The following is a 21,154-nucleotide window of genomic DNA, read 5'->3' on the forward strand; positions in this document are numbered from 1 at the left end:
AAGGAAGGTACACAGATTAATAACAACACAAATAGAACACTAGATGTGGTCTTTTCAAGATTTAGGGTTTTTCGTTCAGATTGAGGCAGGGCCCAATGGAGTTACGCGCAGTCTGCGTTTAACAGGCTCTCTCTGTGTCTTATTCAACGCAGCATGCGCGTAACTCCTTTTGGCTTCTGCCTCAGATCAGGGTTATTGTGAACGAAAAACCTCTAAATCTTGAAAAAAACGACATCTAGTGTTCTATCTGTGTTGTTTTTAGTCTATGGGAAGGTAAATCAGGAATAAAAATAGAAAAATACTTCTTCATTGTAGAATGTATAAGGGGTGCACGTTTAAAAGATAAAGAATGAAACTTCAGAGACGTACGTCACTGTACGGAATTTTATTGTTTCTTTACTTATATCCAACTGTAAACTTGTTTAGTTTTTTATCAAAGCATTAATTAAGCCGTTAGATATTTGAGGCAGTAGGCTTAAATCAAACTTGGAATCATCAAGGTCGTCTTTACAGTATCAGTCTGTCTGCGTATTTCTGTTTCTTATTTTCTGCACATATTGTTAACGTATTCTTGAATATACTTTTTTTCTATGTTTATTTATATTGATATTACAAAGAGCTACAATAAACAATATTACTGGTATATCATTACAGATTTTAAGATATAATATAAAATGTAGATTACGACTCCATCTAATTCTTAATTAAACTATACCATACTATAAGGTATTGTGTCTATTAGACTTTACTTCACTTCTTTAAAATTCTGATTTATTTTCACTATTATAATTTGAACTGTGTTTTTCAAGGATGCCTAGAATTGGTCTTTTTATAACTGTATTTATGTTGCCTAGAATTGCTCTTGCCAAGGTTTCCTAAAACTACGCTCAGATGTGTCAAGGCTGCCTAGGCTTGTAAGTGTACAAGGTTTAACTGCAATGAGCCATAGATGTTCAAGGTTGCCTAAAATTGTTCTAGGCTACCGATAACAGCATGAAGGTTTTCAAGGTTTCCGTGAACTGCATTGAGGTTTGTCAAGGCTGCCTAAAACTATATGAAGGCGTGTCAAAGCTGCCTAGAACTGAACGAAGGTGTGTCAAGGCTGCCTAGAACTGAACGAAAGTGTGTCAAGGTCTGCCTAGAACTGCGCGAATGTGTGTCAAGGCTACCTAGAAATGCATGGAGGTGTGTCAAGGCTGTCTTTAACTCCATGGAGGTGTGTCAAGGTTGCCTAGAACTGCATGTGGAGGTGTGTCAAGATTGCCTAGAACTACATGAAGGTGTGTCAAGGTTGCCTAGCACTGCATAAAGGTGTTTCAAGGCTGTCTAGCAATTCTTGTAGTTTTTCCAGAACTGCATGAGCTGTTAGTATTCTATTACCAGCCTGGCCCCTTGGATTGATATCCACACATACTTGTTTGATGAACCAAGTTCTGGTTCATTCCTGAAATAAGAACATTTTTTATCTTTTTTCCTAAAATCTATTTATTTCTATTTAATCAGGAGAATATCGTTGTTTTTCTCTTTCTGTCAATTTTTTCCCTTGTCTTTGCCGTACATATTCACAAGGGACTTATTTAGAGAAACCACAATGGAAAATGATACATTTTCAGATAGAAAAGGAATTCAGTCTTAGGCACAAACTCTGATTTTCTAATCCCTATATCTTTGTAGCCCGATGTGGTAAACCTTAGATATTTCAAACTATGAATTCTCAAATATTAAATAATCAAAGTTTGAAATATCAAAAGTTTACACCATCTAGTTGCTAAGATATAGGGATTAGAAAATTTGAGCTTGTGGCAAAGACTCAATTCCTTTGCGCAGACAATGGTATCCTTTGTTTATCAAACAAGTAATAACAAAAGTCACTCGAAATAACTCCAAAAGTCCTTTAACGTCAAATACTGTTTGGAGAGGGGGGTTTGAAGAAACGTTTGTGTATTTTTGTTTTTACCTGAGTGCCTGGCAGCATGTGCATACCCCATATGCATGAGAGGGGGAAGGGGTTGTGAAGAGTCAGGTATACCATGTTCTCCTCCTAGTGTTGTACTCTCAGGGAGCGTATATTCTAAACAGATCAATAGTTCAGGAATTATCACTTTGGAGTAAACCATCTTTTTCATGGATTTATTTGGGTTTCCTTTGGATTCAAAGAACCTTTTTTGTTTGGATTAAACTGGCAAAATTTTTGTTTCCGGGATCAAGCAATTTTTAGGATAAAAACTGCTTTTATCTTGATTCAGATAGTGTTTTTTAAAATGTATTTCTTTGGTTTTTCAGATCATCCTAGACTTCTGGTTTTCACTGCAAAGGAATTGAGTCTTTGCCACAAACCCTGATTTTCTAATCCCTATATCTTTGTAAACCAATGTATGTTGACTTATATATTTGAATCTATGAATTCTGTTAGATATAATGATCATAGTTTGAAATATCAAAGGTTTACGCCATCAGGTTGCAAAGATACAAAGATTAGAAAATTTTAGTTTGTGATAAAGACTTAACTTTTTAGCTGGACGAGGTTAACTCAGTTTGAATATTTCCGTCGTCAACATTTGATTATTTTATTTGCATACCTGACTTGACAGACTGGTGGCTTTGGCTCGGTTGGGTTTGGTTACACTGATCATCTGAATCTGATCCAGAGCAAGGTTTACCGTCCTTAACAACAAAATATAAGGTTGGAAAACTCAGAATGTTGGAAAAAAATTTCAAAAACAAATTTTCAAAGAATTAAAGAAATTAGCGCTGATTATAAATTAAATATTTTTATAAAAAAAAATACTACATAATGTACCACTGTTTTGGTATGTAGACTTGGGAAAAACTATTAAATATGTATTCATAATAATTTAACAAATTAAACGTCGTCTTTTATTATACCTTGACAAGAACAGGAACACTGATACGTCTAGGTGATGTGCCACCAGGTTCGGTCATAAGCTTCTCCTTAGCCTGGCGTTTACACTTGTACCGGTGATTTTGGAACCAGATCTTAACCTGAAAAGATGAAAAATCTATTTTGATTAAAAACAATGAAATCATTGTTGTATCACCTAATTATACAAAATTGATAAATATGTTTTTTTGTAGAATAAAATAAAATAAAATAAAATGTATTATAATTCTTTCTCTTGTATAAATATTATGATGATATTGTTATTAGTATTTTCCCCTTTCCCTTTTACAATAGGTACTTCAAAGTACATTAACCGTTGTTTACAATATAGTATAGAACAGTAAACTGTACACCCAGAATTATACACACACATTATTAAAAGTTGAAACCAAGGATATAATGCAAGGAAAGTTATTTCAGAGCAGTACGCATCTTTTTTACTGCAGTGTACTGTCACTGGGTGGTAATGTAAACACAAGACGGATGTTAAAGCCTGACATGGGATCCATCTTTCACATAAATAATCAATGAAATATTCTGGTCATATGAAACTATTATGTGAATTATCAAAATTATCAAAATTCAATGCGTTTAACCTCCTAGGATACTAAACGAACACTGATGCATCTATTCTTGTTTACAAATTCCGTCCAGAGAGAACTGGTTTCAATATGTACGCAGAGTATACGCAACTGCAATTAACTTTCCTTGCATTACATTCTTGGTTGAAACAAAGACAACCGCCGTACCGTCCGTTTATCCTCTACAGGGTGTCCCAATTAACATGGGAATCATGAGAGACGCCCTGAATATCGTCTTTGAATTCCGATAGTTGATAATTGGCATAAAGTGCATCAAAAAAGATTTAACGAATAATGAGCTTTCCAAACTGTAGTCTACTTTCTTTGTATCTTTAGAATTGATACTACAGAATCATATTTACGAAATAATTGCGCTTGGAACAAAGACGATATAAAAGTCGACTTTAAATTCCTATGTTTATTGGGATATACTGTATGTACAAATTAATCAACATAGTTGCCACGAGAAAGGCCCGGTGGTACATTAAATGTACCGGAGTTTGCTAGTACATATTACACACATTTACAGCACAGTATGCACATGTCAGCTGTGTATTACTTGTGTAAAAATATCAATTCAATGCAAATGTTTAAATATTTTTTCTTTCTTTGTGCAAATAAAGCCATGAGTAGTTTCCCTGTGACATTCTAGACGGTATTGGTGTTTGTCTGTGTTTGTGTTTGTATTGTGTTTTTGTCAGGGTTTGTTTGTTAGCTGTCAGTTCATGGTTACCAACTCTCTTTTCTCTTTCACACCCAACCTTCTTTCTCTCTTTCCCCTTCAAACCCTCCAATCACTTTCTTCAGAACCTTCTTTTACTTTTTTTCCGCTTTCTCTTCAAAACCTACATTTTTCTCCCTCCCTCCCCAAACCTTCATTCCTTTCATTTTCTCTTTCTCTTTTTAGCCCATCTTCTTTTCGTTTCCCGTGTACCTTTCTCATTTATCCTAAGCTCCTTTCCCCTTTTCTTTATACTTACTTACTAATCTTTTCTTTAGAAAACCTTCTTTCCATTTTCCATACTCATATTCATTACCTTTCCTCTTTCTTCTTTTTCTTTCCTTTCATATAAAACCTTTCTTTATTTTTATAGATCCTATACTTCGCACTCTTTAACTTTATTAATCAGCTCTACTTCTCCTCCTCCATCCCTTCCTTCTATTTTAAGTCACGCACTCTAAATTACGAAATAAACTAATTTTGGCAGCAAAAGTTGGATAAATCGCTTAAATTCAGTCAAAAATTGCTTATTTGACATCAAAAGTTGGATTAATGCCAAATAAGCGTCGCCAAATCGTTTATTTGGAAACAACAGTTCGATAACTGCCAAATCAGTGATTTTTTCAAATATAAGCGATTTTTGTCGCTAATTTGGCAGCCATCCAACGTTTGCTGCCAAATAAGCGATTTATTTGATTTCGTAATTTTGAGCGCGCTTTCCTCGTTTCTTCTAGATATCCCCTTTTCCCTAGAATTTAACGTATTGCAACCAAGTCTCAAGTGTCCTTTGTCCCCTGTAGCTGTATCTGTGTATACTGTATAGAGACTGTATTAGAAGGTTTAGTTTAGAATATAGAAATGTAGATTAGGTTTTTACAGCTTCGTATGTCTGTCTGTTTTCAGTTATAATAATGCAAAGATTTTCTACTGCGTCTTAAAGGGATTGCACACACATTTTCAAGTGACTGTCATTTCACAACACTACCCTTTAAACCTATGACTGAGCTATTCCGGTTTATTTTTATCTGAAAATAGATAATTTTTTCGCGGATTTCTGCAACAGGAGAGAATTAAATGAATTATAAGAATTAATTACATTCCTAGATAAAAAAACATTGTTTTCACTCTAGTTGTTGCTTAGATGAAGCTTTAAATGGCACCGTTATGTATAAAACATGACCCTCTAAAACTGGAAAGTCACTCCTAAATTATATCTACAGCCCCTTTCAACAAATAGGATAATTATTTAGTCACAATTTCGTTGTTTATTCATGCAAAACTTGGCTTGATTCTGATCTATTTAGAAGTTCTTAATTTTCTCCGTTAATGCAAAATATGTGACACATTATCTGGTTCCTGGTATTGAGTATCCCATGTTATGGCAGGAACAGACCTATCAATTGGTTTCGGCTCCTTCCAACAATTATGCTCGGAGTTTGTATCAGAATGTAAATATTCTGTTCTAGACACCGTCACAAACCCTCCCTCATTTATATTTATCATTATATTCCAATTCAATTTAGACATAAGGAAAAGGGATGTAAAATTACTGTTACGACTTTGTGACCTAGTATATATATGCTCTAGTTTTGAGTTTAAGCCCAAGTACGAGGGGAAACTAAAAAATATTAGAAATTTAAATCTTTTTTGTTCAGTACAATAGTATACCATGTACAATATATATTGTACATAGGTAAATTGTTGTACCCAAGGATTAGGTACACTGTACATACACTAGAACTAGGTGTGAAGTGTAAACCACCAAGATTGTACACATAGGTTCAGATTACAGGCTAAACACCATTCATGCAGTTCAGATCACATTTCAGGCACATCAGCGGCTATCTATCTATCCATCTATATATTATGTATGCCCCCTGGTATGCTCTATTCAAACACCTGTACGCTTAGTATCCACAAAAGGTGAAATTTAAAGGATTATATTTCCAAGTTAAAGGGAAAGTGCAAAGATTTACAAAATAAATCCAAAAACTCATTTTAATTTTTTTTTATGTTTCTATAAAAGATTGAAGATAACCTGGAATTCTTTTTAAAGATTAAATTACGTTTTCTGCATTAGCTGCACAGGATTTGCTTATTTTTCCCAAATCATTTAATAGGTTCTCATAAGATTATTTTAAAATCAAAAGAACAAATTCAACCGTCAAACCCTGTAATAACCAATTTGATGAGAAGTGATTGTCGTCTTCTTTTCTTTTTAAATTTAAAATAGCGCCAAGGACCTTTGTAATTTATAAATATTGTTTCTATAAAAATTATTGTCTGCCTTGATCAACCTATATTGTTTCCTTTCTTTGTATCTCGATCTATATATATATATACATAATCATTTGTTATTCATCTTCTATCTATCTATCTATCTATCTAATCCTTGAATAAACACATTATATTGGTATTACTAAACCCTATACATATAGTATATCCATATTCAGCAGTGAACGCCGTATATATATATATAAAGATAAATATCTTCACCTATATCCCTTTTCCCTACCCCGGCCCCCCTATAGCAAAAAAATTATGCATGGTTCCATTACTGACAAGTTTGAAAAACTGCAATTTTTATTGTTGTATCAAAGCCTTGTTTTTATCTGTTTTATAAACATCCTGTAAGATGGATAGGACTGGATAAGTTCTACCTGTGTTACGTGTAGGGGTAAGATGGATAAGACTGGTCTCTACCTGTGTAGGCGTAAGATGTATAAGACTGGCCTCTACCTGTGTAGGTATAAGATGTATAAGACTGGCCTCTACCTGTGTAGGTGTAAGATGTATAAGACTGGCTAAGTTCTACCTGTGTAGGGGTAAGATGGATAAGACTGGCTAAGTTCTACCTGTGTAGGGGTAAGATGGATAAGACTGGCTAAGTGCTCTCTTTCTGGTGCTGAGAGATATTTCTGTTGTTTAAACCTTCTCTCCAACTCATAAACCTGAACAAGATTAAATCATAAACCTGAACAAGATTAAATCATAAACCTGAACAAGATTAAATCATAAACCTGAACAAGATTAAATTATTATTTTAAAAAAGATATTTTTTATTTGTTTACAAAAAGAATTTTAAAATTAAAAAATGGTTTCAAGATTTCATCTTAAACATTTAGAAGACCTATCGTTGTAATTTCAAGGAACCCTTCATTTAAAGTGGGTCATGTCCAATTCACAATGGTACTTTTAAAACCTTATGTTGATAAAGTTTTTAAATTATATCAATTATATTTTTAATAATTTTGTTATCATTTTTCTTCATTGGAAATGTTTATTGAGTTGACCAAGTCATTTTTCAAGAGAAACCACAATTGAAAATAATCAAATTTCAAATGTTAAAAAATATTTTATCTTAAATCAGAATTTGATAAATATCTAGGAGTCTATTTGACCGCGGATTATTTGGTTGATTAATTTCTAATTTTGTATTCTTTACAGCACAGTGTGGTGTACACTGTAAACAGAGTGTGAAATAGACATTAATCCCCCATAACCCCTGGACAGAATCCCCCCACGACTAGAATCCCCCTCTCTTGTATACATGAAGGACTGGGGAATCCTTGCCAAAGGCCACGCCCTAAACATCCTCAGCACACCTCTTACTCCGCCCTTTGGCTATTCTCACACAATATTACACACTTCTTACACAAGCTAACACACATCGCATGCAATATTGTTTACTCCTTCCTACACAATATTACACACACAATTACAAACCTCTCACATAGGCTTATACGCAACGCACACAATATTACGCACACAAAATCACACAAATCACGAACAATATTCCACAATTCTTACACAAAATTACACAATATTCCAAAATTTTCACACAATATTACACAATTCTCATAAATATTATACAATTCTCGCACAATATTACACAATTCTCATAAATATTACACATTTCTCACACATTATTACACAATCCTCACACAATATTCCACAATTCTCACACAATATTACACAATCCTCACACAATATTACATAATCCTCACAAAATTTTCCACAATTCTCACACGATATTACACAATTCTCACACAATATTACACAATCCTCACACAATATTACACAATCCTCACACAATATTCCACAATTCTCACACAATATTCCACAATTCTCACACAGCATCGTCTTCAATTTTTAAAAGTTAATAAATAATTTATTTTCAATATGTACAAGAACGGTGATAACTTTGTAAATTTTGATTTAGTTTTCGTAACATCAAAATTCGACCGAATCACCAGGGTTTTGATAACGTTTCACTTTATAATGAAATTGAAATGAATTTTATATGATTTTTTAATTTTACGGTTTTTAATATAATTGGATTTTTGGTGCATACGTTATAGTTTTCTAATCATTATATTTTTCCAACAGTTCATATATACGTCATAGACCTTTGATATTTCAACTATGCGTTCTGTTAGATCCAACAGTTCATATATACGTCATAGACCTTTGATATTTCAACTATGCGTTCTGTTAGATCCAACAGTAAAAATATGCGAGGTATACATCATCAGTTAGCAAAGATATAGGGATTAGAAAATTTGAATTTTTTTATTTCCTTTGCAGGAATATATTTCTTAACAGGGACTGTAAGCGTAATTTCTATTTATAGAGTTATATTACATGTCCAGTTTACATCGATACTTTAAAAAGCATCATCAAAGTTGAATAAGTTTTGCACATTTTTCTCTTTTAAAAATTAATAATTTTCATTTGCGGGTTTTAAATAAAAGTGACTTGCGGATTTCTGCTTTGAGAAACAACAGAGTTCATTTTTCTAAGTTATTGTTTAGATAATGATTTACTGGGAACATTTTGAAGTTTTAGATTGAAAACCTCAAGAATGTAATGCAAGGAAAGTTAATTGCAGTTGCGTATACTCTGCGTACATATTGAAACCAGTTCTCTCTGGGCGGAATTTGTAAACAAGAATAGATGCATCTGTGTTCGTTCAGTATCCGAGGAGGTTAAAAGCATTAAATTTTGATAATTTTGATAATTCACATAATAGTTTCCTATGACCAGAATATTTCATTGATTAGGCTTCGACATCCGTCTTGTGTTTACATTACCGCCCAGTGACAGTACACGGCAGTACAAAAGATGCGTACACCTCTGAAATAACTTTCCTTGCATTAAATCCTTTGAAAACCTTATGTATTCAATGTATTCAAAATTGGTCTTGTTAACTTATAAAGAAAGATCGTTATCAAGATTCATTTGAAAACATGATTTAAAATCCTGATTTCAAAAATAGTTTAGAAAACAGAACACCTTTGCCCAATTTCTGATTATTTTTTAAACGCCGTTTCTGGGCCGGGAGCACACTGTAAAAATGTGTGCGTAAGGCTAGTTTATATATAAGATGTACTGCACGCGACCTTGTTTACAAAACAGTAAATATTTGCTGGTGTGAGTATATGTTTGGTAAACAGTTTATATTTGTGTATATAACAGCTTAGATCAGTATACTAATGAGACGTATTTATAAATGGATGTGAGAAAATTCTGGAATTTCTCAATCAATTTTAAAAACTAAATTATGAATTAACACTTTTTTACTTTTTTCTTCATCTTCATATTTCAAAGGAAAATATTTTTGCAACCCAATGCCGTATACCTTAGATATTTCAAACTATGATTTATGTTAGATCAAATAAACTAAGTTTGAAATATCAAAGATTTACACCATCAGCTTACAAAGATATAGGGATTAGAAAACTAAATTTTTAGCAACGACTCAATTCCATTTCAATAAAGAACCATTTGATAGAAAAAAGGGGTTATTTTTATATATAGTTTATGGCCTATGACACCCTTAACATTTTTGCTCAATTTGATTTTTTTTAAATGTATGTAAATTTACAAAACAATAATGACATTCTTCACATATTTCAAAAGAATGAAAGACATATGAAGAATATAATGATGACTTACAAAATCTTTTAAAATATGATTGATGTTCAATCCAGCCAAGTGAGTTTGTTCTTAACAGATCTAATTTGTCTGCCAGACTAAACAAAAAGGCAGACAAGGTATCTGAGGACAGGTGCCGCCATTCCGCGATCACCCGCCGCCATCTTTTTCCAAGATGGCGGACCGGAAAGAATGCCGCTGAAAATATTCCCGGATTTTCAATATTTGTTGTAAAAGTTTTAATATCTGATGTTGGAGTGTAGCGTTAAAATAATTACAAGTGGAATTATAGTTATATTAAATATTAAGATGGTAAAAATTTGATATTTTTTAATAAATATTTGATATTAAAAATATTAAACATATTTTGTGTCACAAGAAGAACCACGAAGCACCTCAGTTTTATCTGAGGTATTTGTATTCTTTTTATCAAAATTGAAGAAATGGAGAGATATTCTTTAGGTCTATTTGGTTCAAAAATAGTTGCAACTCCAAGAGTTTGATGCCCTCTTTTTAGTGAATGAGGTTCAAAACTTCAAATATTTTGTAATATTAAACTAAGAACAACTCTGTTATTTAAAGTTCGATGAAAAAGAGAAATCCAATCATTTAACGTGTAATTTGCATCAGATTTTTTAAATTTTGAATTTTGTATGTTTAGGTTTTAATTCATTAAATATCTAAAATGCAATTGTAATAAATATCAAAAAGGTTTAAACCAACAGTGCACTTCAGTCAGATATAAAATTATGAATTTTTCCTTGAAAATTATATTTTTGTGTACAATTTAATTTAAAATTATGTTACTTCCGTTTCATCTGTTCTTTTTTTAATAAAAAAAATTAAAATCAGAGAGCCATGGATTTTGAAACATTAAATTTAGAGTTTTCTTATTTTCTTGCAATACTTTTTTTTATCAAAATATGTACTTATAATATTAAAATATGTAAGATGTATTAAGTTTTGTTGGATTTAATTGAGGATAAACACTAAATAAAACTGTAAAAATATGTAAGATGTATTACTTTTTATATTAAATATGTAAGATGTATTTAAGCTTTGTTGGATTTAATTGAGGATAAACACTAAATAAAACTGTGAAATATGTAAGATGTATTAAGTTTAAATGAGAATAAACACTACATAAAACTGTAAAATAAGTAAAAATCTAATTTATTTTTGATGTTATAAAGCAATTAAGTATATTTTACCAATAGAAAATCAATTTTCTAAGGTCATGGGAGCTGTGTTAGGTACTTTACCAATGGTATTTTCCCAAGCAACAACTTCCCAATGGTATTTTCACAAGCTACAACTTCCCAAGGGTATTTTCCCAAGCTACAACTTCCCAAGTTTGTCAGCCGCAGCGCTCGGTCCCCTAGCCCAACCTAACTGCAGCGCTGGAACCCCATTGTAAGGCCTAACTTAATCTTTGAGAAGTTTCCGATTGGGAAATTGCACATTTGGGAAGTTGTCACTTGATAAGTCGCCCTTGGAAAAATGCCTTTGTGTAAATACCTAACACCGTGTTAAATACACAATTGTTGTGTTTCATGTTCATTAAATCATAACTTGAGTCTGACAGATTTCTTCCAACTGTTCCACTGTACTAGTATTTGTACCACTCCTGTATACCGAGTCTTTAAGCGCCTGATCCAATCAGGGCTCAGTCGTGTGTTTGTTGTTTATTCTGAACCAATAGAAATAATTTTGCGGTAACATCTTTCTTTCTATCTATCTTATTATCCAATAAAGGTTATGAATCCTTTAATCGGCGCTATCAGTAAATGGAAATATTTGTTTCTACTGAAACTTTAGTGGCATTAACTGTTAGAACTTATTATATATATTGATTATTGATAGTAGCAGAGCTGAAATATAGGGTATGCTTTATCAATGCAATCTTTACAATCTCCTACATCCATCCTATACACCATGGGAACTCAGGGAGGGAGATGAAGGGAGAAGAGGGTGAGGGGGGGGGAGGGTGGAGGGGAGGGGATGGGGAGAAGGGCGGAGGGTGAAGAAAAAGATTGACTGAATGATAAAACTGAATAAAAGAATGCAAGGTATAAATGCTAACTCAGGTCTATTGATTAAATACGGAGGAAGATTTGGTGTCAGAAATTATTGACATGTTTGTTTTTGGAACAACTTGTACATTTTCACTAAAATTCCTCTCTTATTATGAAACTAATGCTTTTTTATATTTACTGTGACACCCTTTAAGATTGTTTAGAAGTATGCAGGAAAACTTTAAACATGAAGTGCAGGAAATGACAAGCAGTAGATAAATATTATTAAATGAAGATATGTAGATAGAAGGATAGATGATAGATGGATAGGTAGATAGAAGCTTAGATAGATAGAAGGATAGATAGATAGAAGGATATGCCTCACAAGCATGTGAAGTATGATAAAAACACTTATAGTGTCCTTCCGTCCGCATAAATATCACTCCTGTATGCCAAGTCCATTAGCGCCTGATCCAATCAGGGTTCAGTCACATGTTTGTTGTCTATTCTGAACCAATAGAAATAGTATGGCGGTAACATGTATCTTTCTATTAGAGTAATGAATCCTGCAATTTCTATCTGAAATAAAATCCAGAGGACTGCTTTAATTTAATTTGTTGTTTTTTTCTTTTTCTGCTTTTCTTTAATTTGATCAATTCTGTACTGTCTCTCAATTACACAAAAGAGGATGAAATGTATGCAACATTATTGATACAACTTTGTGATCTCGTAGCTCTGCTAGTTTTGATTTTACGTATGAGAAAAGCGTATACGTAATAAATACAGTAATAAACCCCATATCTTGTAACCTGAAAATACCGGTATCGTTATAATCACCTCACCGTATTATCGGACTTATTATCTTAAACTGATACATTATACCAAAATATAGTTTAGTTGGATATGAGTCTTTGTTTTATTACGTTTAGACATATTTAGTTCTCGTGTAGAGAATATAGAGTTCGTGATCGAGATGTATCTGAATTGCTACAGACTTAAAAGTACAGAGAGAGTTGTATCTGGATTGCTACAGACTTAAAAGTACAGAGAGAGTTGTATCTGGATTAATACAGACAAAAGTATTAGTTCTCGTGTAGAGAGTAAAGAGTTTGAGAGTGAGTTGTATCTAGATTAATACAGACTTAAGAATACAGAGAGATTTGTATCCGGATTGATACAGACTAAAGCATTAGTTCTCCTGTGGAGAGTATTGAGTTCGAGAGCGAGTTGTATCTGGATTGATATACACTTAAGAATACAGAGCAAGTCGTATCTGGATTGATATATACTTAAGAATACAGGGAGAGTTGTATCTGGAATGACACATGCTTAAGAATACAGAGCGATTAGTATCTGGATTGATTCATGCTTAAGAAAACAGAGCGAGTTGTATCTAGATTGATACATACTTAAGAATACAGGGAGATTCTGTCTGGATTGATACATACTTAAGATTACAGGGAGAGTTGTATCTGGATTGATATACACTAAAGTACTAATGAAGTTAGGCATTTATTACAAATATATATAAATATTTTTGTCCTTTTCAAAACGATTGATTCAATGAGAAAAGTTTTTATTTCAGACAATGTAGGATCCCGATATAAATGAAAGGAATTGTCACAAACTCAAATTTTAAAATCCATATTTCTTAGCAACCTGGTGGTGTAAACCTTTGATATTTCAAACTCAGATTATTCGACCCAACATAACTCATAGTTTGAAATATCTAAGGTCTAAGACATTAGGTTGCAAATAGGGATTAGGATCTCAGAGGGAGACAAAGGGAGAAAGTCAAATTCATGGGACTTTGCGACTTCGTAGGTCCTCCCGTTTTCACGAAAAACTATGAAACAAGGGAATTTATCCATTTATATCAGAAATTCAAATGTTTTTGTTTTTATCATTAGCTCTTTAATAGTTTAATAGCAATTTAGTTTAGTTTGACGTGGGCCGCGTAGTTTTGCTTTGCCGTTCAATTCCATCAATAAAAAGAAATGAAATGAGATTTTCCAACTCAAACACTTGACGCTTTCCTCGCTTTAAACAAACATTGAATATTTTTACAAATAACATTAGAAAATAATATCAAGGGATATAATAAAAAAGAAATCAATGAAAACTCGGAAAAATATGATTCTTTCAATCCTTCCGGCCACAAATGATGTCGATTCAAAAAAGATTTCCAGGTTTACTTAGAAAATTGCTTGTTTTTTGGATTCATTTGAAATGCACCTGATATATCTACAACGATATATAAACCACTATAGGTAGGATAAAGACGATCCACTGCGAATCCGTCAAAATTTGGTTTCAAACAATACGGGGCATTGTGGTACACGGGGTAAATATGGCGGACTGGTATGCGAGTAATTTGTTTAAATGCGGTGCAGTCTGGATTGAATAGAACCCTGCTGGGTTTCTACTAACAAGGCTGGGAATGAAAGATATCTCTATACAATTACTTGATCTGAACCCCTGATAATCCAGGGGGGGGGGCGAGTACAAATATGTGAAACATGTCTTGTCAACATGGGATATTTTTAAAAGTAAGAACATGTTTGAACAACCTGTAATTCAAACTTTGAAGCTTTCAGTTTCAAGTATCCTATAAAGTGACAAAGTTATGTTTAAACACCCCCCCCCCNACAAGATTTAGATAACATAACAATTTTAAAAAACGTCCCTACGGTCCCATCTCGCCCCCCCCCCTCTCCATTCCAATTAAAATCAACAATACACGTAATACGCCCCTGCAATATTCCTCCCAATTTAACTACAGCCCGGCCTACCGCTTCATAATTCCCCGCTAGCTAGCCGGGAAAAGAAATTCCCCCCCCCTTTATGGGAAAAGTATTTACACTTTTTTCCAACCTGCACACTAGATAGGACAGTGGGAGCTAGGACAATAAAAACTTTTATTTCAATATTTTCAGCTCGACTGGTTTCATGAGAGTGCTTCAATATTTGATTTAAAAATGAGATTTTTCAGATAAAAAAATCCATTTTTCAACACAATGCACATTGCATTGCGGGAAGAAGAATTGTGTAATAATGGACAAACTATAAATGAATATTTTTCTTCCTTTGAACTAAAAAACTAGAAAAATCTAGTATTATTCAGTAGATGAATATATTCCAGATACCAGGTAGATAGGCAATTTCTTTTTTAGAAATTGTTTTGAACTGAGAACATTTGTGTTTGATATCATTTTCCCGATCACTTGATCTCAATATCCACTGTGGACACTTTTAATCTTTTAATAATTGCTTAATCTCTTCATTTCAGTCATTCAGTCATTTCAGTCAGGGTACAATTACTCGGCGAATATCGAATAAAGATTAAATTAATCTGCAGATCAAGCATTGATCTCGATATTCAAAATACTGAGTTCCCAACTCTGCCGTTCTGGATATATACCACTTTTATTTATCAATTACAATCTCAGGTCCTTCAATCCTATATTTCAAATAATAATATATTAATACTGAAGATAATCTGCACTGACCTGAGCCTGGGTGAAAAGAACTCTTCTCTTCCGCCTCTGTGAGAGCGGGAACTGAAGATGCTGCTTAGAGTCCATCCCGCATGTGGATAAGGACCCCATCTGACCCGTCATGGACCCCATGGAACCCCCTGGACCCCGCATCAGGCTTGTAACTACAAACAGTGGGATAATTATTATTATTATTATTATTATTATTATTATTATTTTTATTATTAATTATTATTATTATTATTATTATTATTATTATTATTATTATTATTATTATCATTATTATTATTCCCATCTCTCTATGTAGAGTTTGCCAATGTCCCCCTCCCCCTGTAAACTCATGTCAACATATGCATTATAATGGATACTTCTAAGTAATGTGTACACAGTACAGTCTACTCCCTTAAATATTTAAACTAACATCTATACATCTTCTGTATTCTTCAAGGATTAATGTTAACCCTAATCCTTGTCTCCTTGTCACCCTCCCCCCCCCATCCCATAGTAGTGAGTATTAGATAATCAATATTAAAGCCATAATAGAAATGTTTTTTGAGAGTTTTAAGATCGGAAAAATAACCATAAGGTCAATCATGTTGAATGTTCAAGAGATTTAAAGATGATTTGATATCATGCCAAATATTTTGCGCATTTTCTGTTTTTGTCGTCTTCGTTCTATAAACTTACAGTATTCTGAGGCAAATCTAGGATCTGTTGTAGAGGAAGAATACCATCCTGTTCCAGGACTTCTCATATCTCCATAGTGAGCTAGTTCACCAGTCTAAACAGTTAGAATTTATACATACCATACGTACATGATATGTTTTTTTGTGTGTACAGTATCGCGAATGACATTTTCTAACGTAAAGACATGAATTTTAGAAGACACGGTATTCATCTGGATTCTGCAATATGGATGCAGGGTTACCCACAAAGAATGAGACTTCAGAAATGAATGCACTGAATTTTATATGTATTTTTTTCTAACACACATAGTTAAGCAATTAATTCTGTACTTATGCACTTTCCTCAACCTTTATAACAAGAAATGATTAAGTTTAAATTATGTGCCATATATAATCTATAGCCCTGTATAAAAGGCAGGATGATATTTCCGTCATAACTCCATGGTTGCATGGCTCTGTGTTACAGTTTAAGACTGGAATTTTAAAATATTTACACTATAATGCCATCAATCTTTGGTTACAGTATAAACAACACAAAGATGTGCATGCAAATAAAAACAAACAAATGGTTTAATCTCAAATCTAAACAATTTTTCTTAATGCTTCAGTTTCGCGGATTTCTGTACCAAAAAGAACTCTAATTATAGACAGTTTGTGCAAATGGTCCACAGACGAAGCCTCATTATTATAACTTCCTGGTACCGGATCCGGAAAAATATTCAAGGTAAAAAATCATTTTAACTAAAATATGTAGAAAAAAGTATTGGTTTACTGCATGCAGTCTGTTTTGACTGATCCGATAGATCGGTAAAAATACCCTCATCTCTTATCTGATATTAGCAAACTTTTTGATCAAGCTCTGGATCCGGATTCAGTTTTTCACAAATGTTTGCAATTATAATTTTAAGACACCCTACCCTACATAATTCTAGGGAAATTTATATTTTTGATACATTTTTTTAGCAAATCATAATTTCTTGCTCCAAAATAAATTTCCCACAAAAACTGGATTGGTTGAACCCTTGCCCCAGAAATAACCCAGAAATACCTGGCAGTATCCGGCTCCCAATTGTACCAGATATAACCCAGAAATACATGGCAGTATCCGGCTCCCCATTGTCCCAGATATAACACAGAAATACCTGGTAGTATCCGGGACCCATTGTCCCAGATATAACATGGCAGTATCCGGCTCCCCATTGTCCCAGATATAACCCAGAAATACATGGCAGTATCCGGCTCCCCATTGTCCCAGATATAACCCAGAAATACCTGGCAGTATCCGGCTCCCCATTGTCCCAGATATAACCCAGAAATACCTGGCGGCGCCAGTATCCGGCTCCCCATTGTCCCAGATATAACCCAGAAATACCTGGCACACATAGATTCAGCCTCCTTATAAAAAGTCTCATCAATTTTTAAGACTGGGCTGACTTTGAAGTATCGCAACGCCCTAAGCTTAGATTTTACCGCTCTAACTCACTTATGCTTTTTTGTAGCCCTTTACATGTACATTTTAGCACTATAAAGCACTTCTTGTTAGATTTGGTTTTTTAGAAGTAAATGGCAAAATTCTCAACGATTTTTGTTTGAGAGCGTGAGACCATTAAATCGCAGTGGGCAGTATCCGGCTCCCCATTGTCCCAGATATAACCCAGAAATACCTGGCAGTATCCGGCACCCCATTGTCCCAGATATAACCCAGAAATACCTGGCAGTATCCGGCTCCGTATGCAGAAGGAAGCTGTGACATGTGCATGTGGGAGTAAGTCGGAGTTCCACCAGTGAACCTGATCAAATTCAATCATGTCAAGCAAAGTATAATTTAGTTTTTTTTCAGAAGAAGTAAGTAATGGTTAGATAGAAACTGACTACTAGCATTCAGCTCTTTTCCCTACATATGTCTTTGGAACCTGATGGTGTCCTATAATTTTGCGATCTGATGGTGTAAACCTTTTATGTTTTTGACTACTTTATCTAGCATAACCATATTTTATAGTATCAAAGGTTTACGACATCAGGGACAAGATTTAATTAATGTTAAACTACGTTAACATAGTTCAACTGGTTTAACTTATCTAAACTATCAAACTACTTTTTTACTAAATCAGGTTTCTGAATCTAAGGATTAGGAAATTAGAGTGCGAGGCGAGTAATTTATCGATTTTTGATGGTCGAACTTTTGTATGTTTAGTTTACCCTGTCATAGCTGCTGTAGGAGCAGGTCTGGGATACCCTGAGTATAGAAGAGAAGTAGGAGAAGGAGGAGATGGTGGAGTTGAACAGTTCATACTTCTTCTACACACAGAACATATTCGTTATCCGTACCAAGAAAATAAAAAATGCTTTCTTATTTTGAAATTCTAAAAAAAAACCAAAGTTTTTAACCTACACAATACACATAGCTGTACACACAAGGTTAAAAAGTTTATCCATTTAGTTGAATGTTAATCGATTGATGTCAAATTCGATTTACCCCTTTTTATTTTTCGTTATGTTTAAAAGGTATAAAAATCTGATTAGATAAAGATTATGTATCCCTGCAAGGTTCCTCTAGTATATCAGTTACCAGGAACGGTGTAGCGAGTTCTTTGTATTCCCTTGAATACGAACCCTGAAGTTCTCGAGAAAATGTTCCAGATTCCTTGTACTGTTCCTTGTTGTACACTTCCTTATTGTACTGTTCCTTGTTGTACGACTGGGGATGAATGCTGTACCGTAATTGTGATTCCTGGACGCCAAAAAATATAAAAAAATTAGATATTTTCTTTTCATATTCATATTTTACACTCAAGTAAAATTGTGATAGTTAAAAATGATTTTTTATTGTTATTTTATTATATTTTCCTTTTTTGAATAGTTTATCTCCTCTGCTTGCATTTCAGGATTGAGTTCATTGTCTTGTATCAGCATAAAGGTGTCAACACCAAGCTATTTCAGGAAATCTCTTTCCTTAAATATCTTTATAAAATATATATTTACATTATAAGAGATCCGTTTTTAGATAAGCTTATTTGTCGATTAAAAATAAAAATGATAAGCCATTGAATAGTTATTATTGCATATAATGCTTATAATTATTAATAGATGCATTTTAAAGATAGCCCCAATAAAGCAATTTAAAAAGAAAGTTTTTTAAGTTGACATTCAAACGGATTTATTTTATTTTCATTTTCTCTAAATTCTAAGATGTTGTTGTTGTCTTTATATACCTGTTCTAGCCTTGGAGTGGGTTTCAGATTCAAGATATTTTTAAACTTAACCCAAGTCCAGGGAAAAGAAAGTTCTCAGAAACCTTTAAAGTGTTCTGTATTTAAACACTCAAATTCTTCAAGGTTTTGACTCATCAGCTATCCCTGGTTCTTCAGCTGTCGATAGTTTGGTTAAAAAATCTTGAAAATCCGCAAAGTGCAGTTTGTGGACTCTTCCAAGGCTGGAGAACAAAGCTTGGAATAGTTTTTGATATCACTTGAGCTACAATGAGTCACTACTTGTCTACTGACAGAGAGCCACTAAATGGTGGCTAGAGTGCTCTGAGAGCGCTCTTTCCCCAACCCAGAGCCCGCAATTACGATCCTTAAGGGCTCTCCTTTAGAGTCCTTCATATCACAAGGGTTTGGGGGGTCACGTGACCCGGCCTGCACCTGCCTCCTCTCAGCCCGCCATCCAACCCGCGTGTTTTCTTCGTCCAAAACCAGCCAACAGGAGCACTCCGTTCCATCCGCCAACCAATAAGAAGTTTGGACTAACTAACCTCGGGCCAATAGGAAGTAAGGTTTGCTGGAAAGCTTAACTACTCGTGGTTTATTTAATGATGAATGTGGTAAAAACTGAAATGAACAAGAATCTGAGTTTCTTCAGAATTTCGTTTACCTTCCTGGTTCAACCAGGGGTTGGGTAGGGGGGGGGGGCGCGGAAGGAGAGGGAGGGGGGAGTTAAATTGAAGGAGGTCGAGAATGATTTGGGACGAAACATATTTTCTTGTCACATTTTGTCCTCTTCAGTATGAATTGAATAATTCTACAGTTTTGGAAAACATTTTCGATCCTATTCCCTTTTGCATTTTGAACAAATAGAAATTATAATTGGGTTATCACATTGTAAATATATATTTAAATATATAGAATAGATATATGTTTTATTTTGTATATCTATATAAATAATATTATCATTACTATTATCTAAATAAATCTATATTATTATCTAAATTATCTAAATCGTATATATATATATATATATATATATATATATATATATATATATATATATATAGATATATATATTATATATATATGTTGCCACGCGATAATTTTTTTTTTTTATATTTTTTTCCACGGGCAAAGCCGGGCCCTTTAGCTAGTTATATCTATTACATTATTATATTATATTACAAACATAGTTCATGTTTCAGCAAATTTTATATTTTGTATTGTCCAAGTTGTTAAAAACAAAAACAACAGAGAAATCAGGAACCCATGTATTGTATATTACATATATTTTTATATATGTGTAAATATATTTCCATTTTATGCAAACATATATAAATTCTTGTTAGAAAACAAGTAATCTTTGTTTATTTGTTCTTCTACCAATATTCGATGCTAAATGATTTTTTTATTGAAGTAGAAATAAATGATTAATTCTGTACACATAAATCATACGTGCATACATTTTTCATTACCTACTGTTTTTAGAAAGGGGACAGTTGTCCGAACATTTGAACATTAGCTAAAAGGGACAGTTTAAAGAAAGTAATGGAATAAAGGAAAGTCATGTTCAAGGGCCAATATTTATGATTGATAATTAGTGGAAATG

General features: G+C 33.4%; 1 protein-coding gene across 1 annotated transcript; it reads right to left on the bottom strand.

The window, feature by feature from the left end:
- Positions 1-598: 598 nt before the first annotated feature.
- LOC111695192 (homeobox protein Nkx-2.4) lies at positions 599-19,891 on the bottom strand. The gene is made up of 12 exons (XM_023464417.1): positions 19,552-19,891; positions 19,187-19,291; positions 18,880-19,070; positions 18,539-18,637; positions 18,051-18,129; positions 16,341-16,434; positions 15,666-15,817; positions 7,060-7,155; positions 2,887-3,003; positions 2,580-2,664; positions 1,958-2,071; positions 599-1,444 (listed from the first exon to the last, which is right to left on the bottom strand). Exons 2-12 carry the CDS (start codon positions 19,250-19,252, stop codon positions 1,377-1,379), a joined length of 1,161 nt encoding a protein of 386 aa, XP_023320185.1. The 5' UTR covers positions 19,253-19,291; positions 19,552-19,891; the 3' UTR covers positions 599-1,376.
- Positions 19,892-21,154: the final 1,263 nt, after the last annotated feature.

The sequence above is a fragment of the Eurytemora carolleeae genome, unplaced genomic scaffold, assembly GCF_000591075.1.
Source record: "Eurytemora carolleeae unplaced genomic scaffold, Eaff_2.0 scaffold43, whole genome shotgun sequence".
Taxonomy (NCBI): Eukaryota; Metazoa; Arthropoda; class Copepoda; order Calanoida; family Temoridae; genus Eurytemora; species Eurytemora carolleeae.

Excerpts from the sequence above, each read along its gene's own strand:
- LOC111695192 (XM_023464417.1), bottom strand. The coding sequence starts at position 19,252 with ATGCTGATACAAGACAATGAACTCAATCCTGAAATGCAAGCAGAGGAG. Across the intron at positions 18,638-18,879 it reads ATACTAGAGGAACCTTGCAG|AAGAAGTATGAACTGTTCAA; the intron begins GGATACATAATC and ends TTCTGTGTGTAG. Across the intron at positions 7,156-15,665 it reads TTCTTTTCACCCAGGCTCAG|GTTTATGAGTTGGAGAGAAG; the intron begins GTCAGTGCAGAT and ends AATCTTGTTCAG.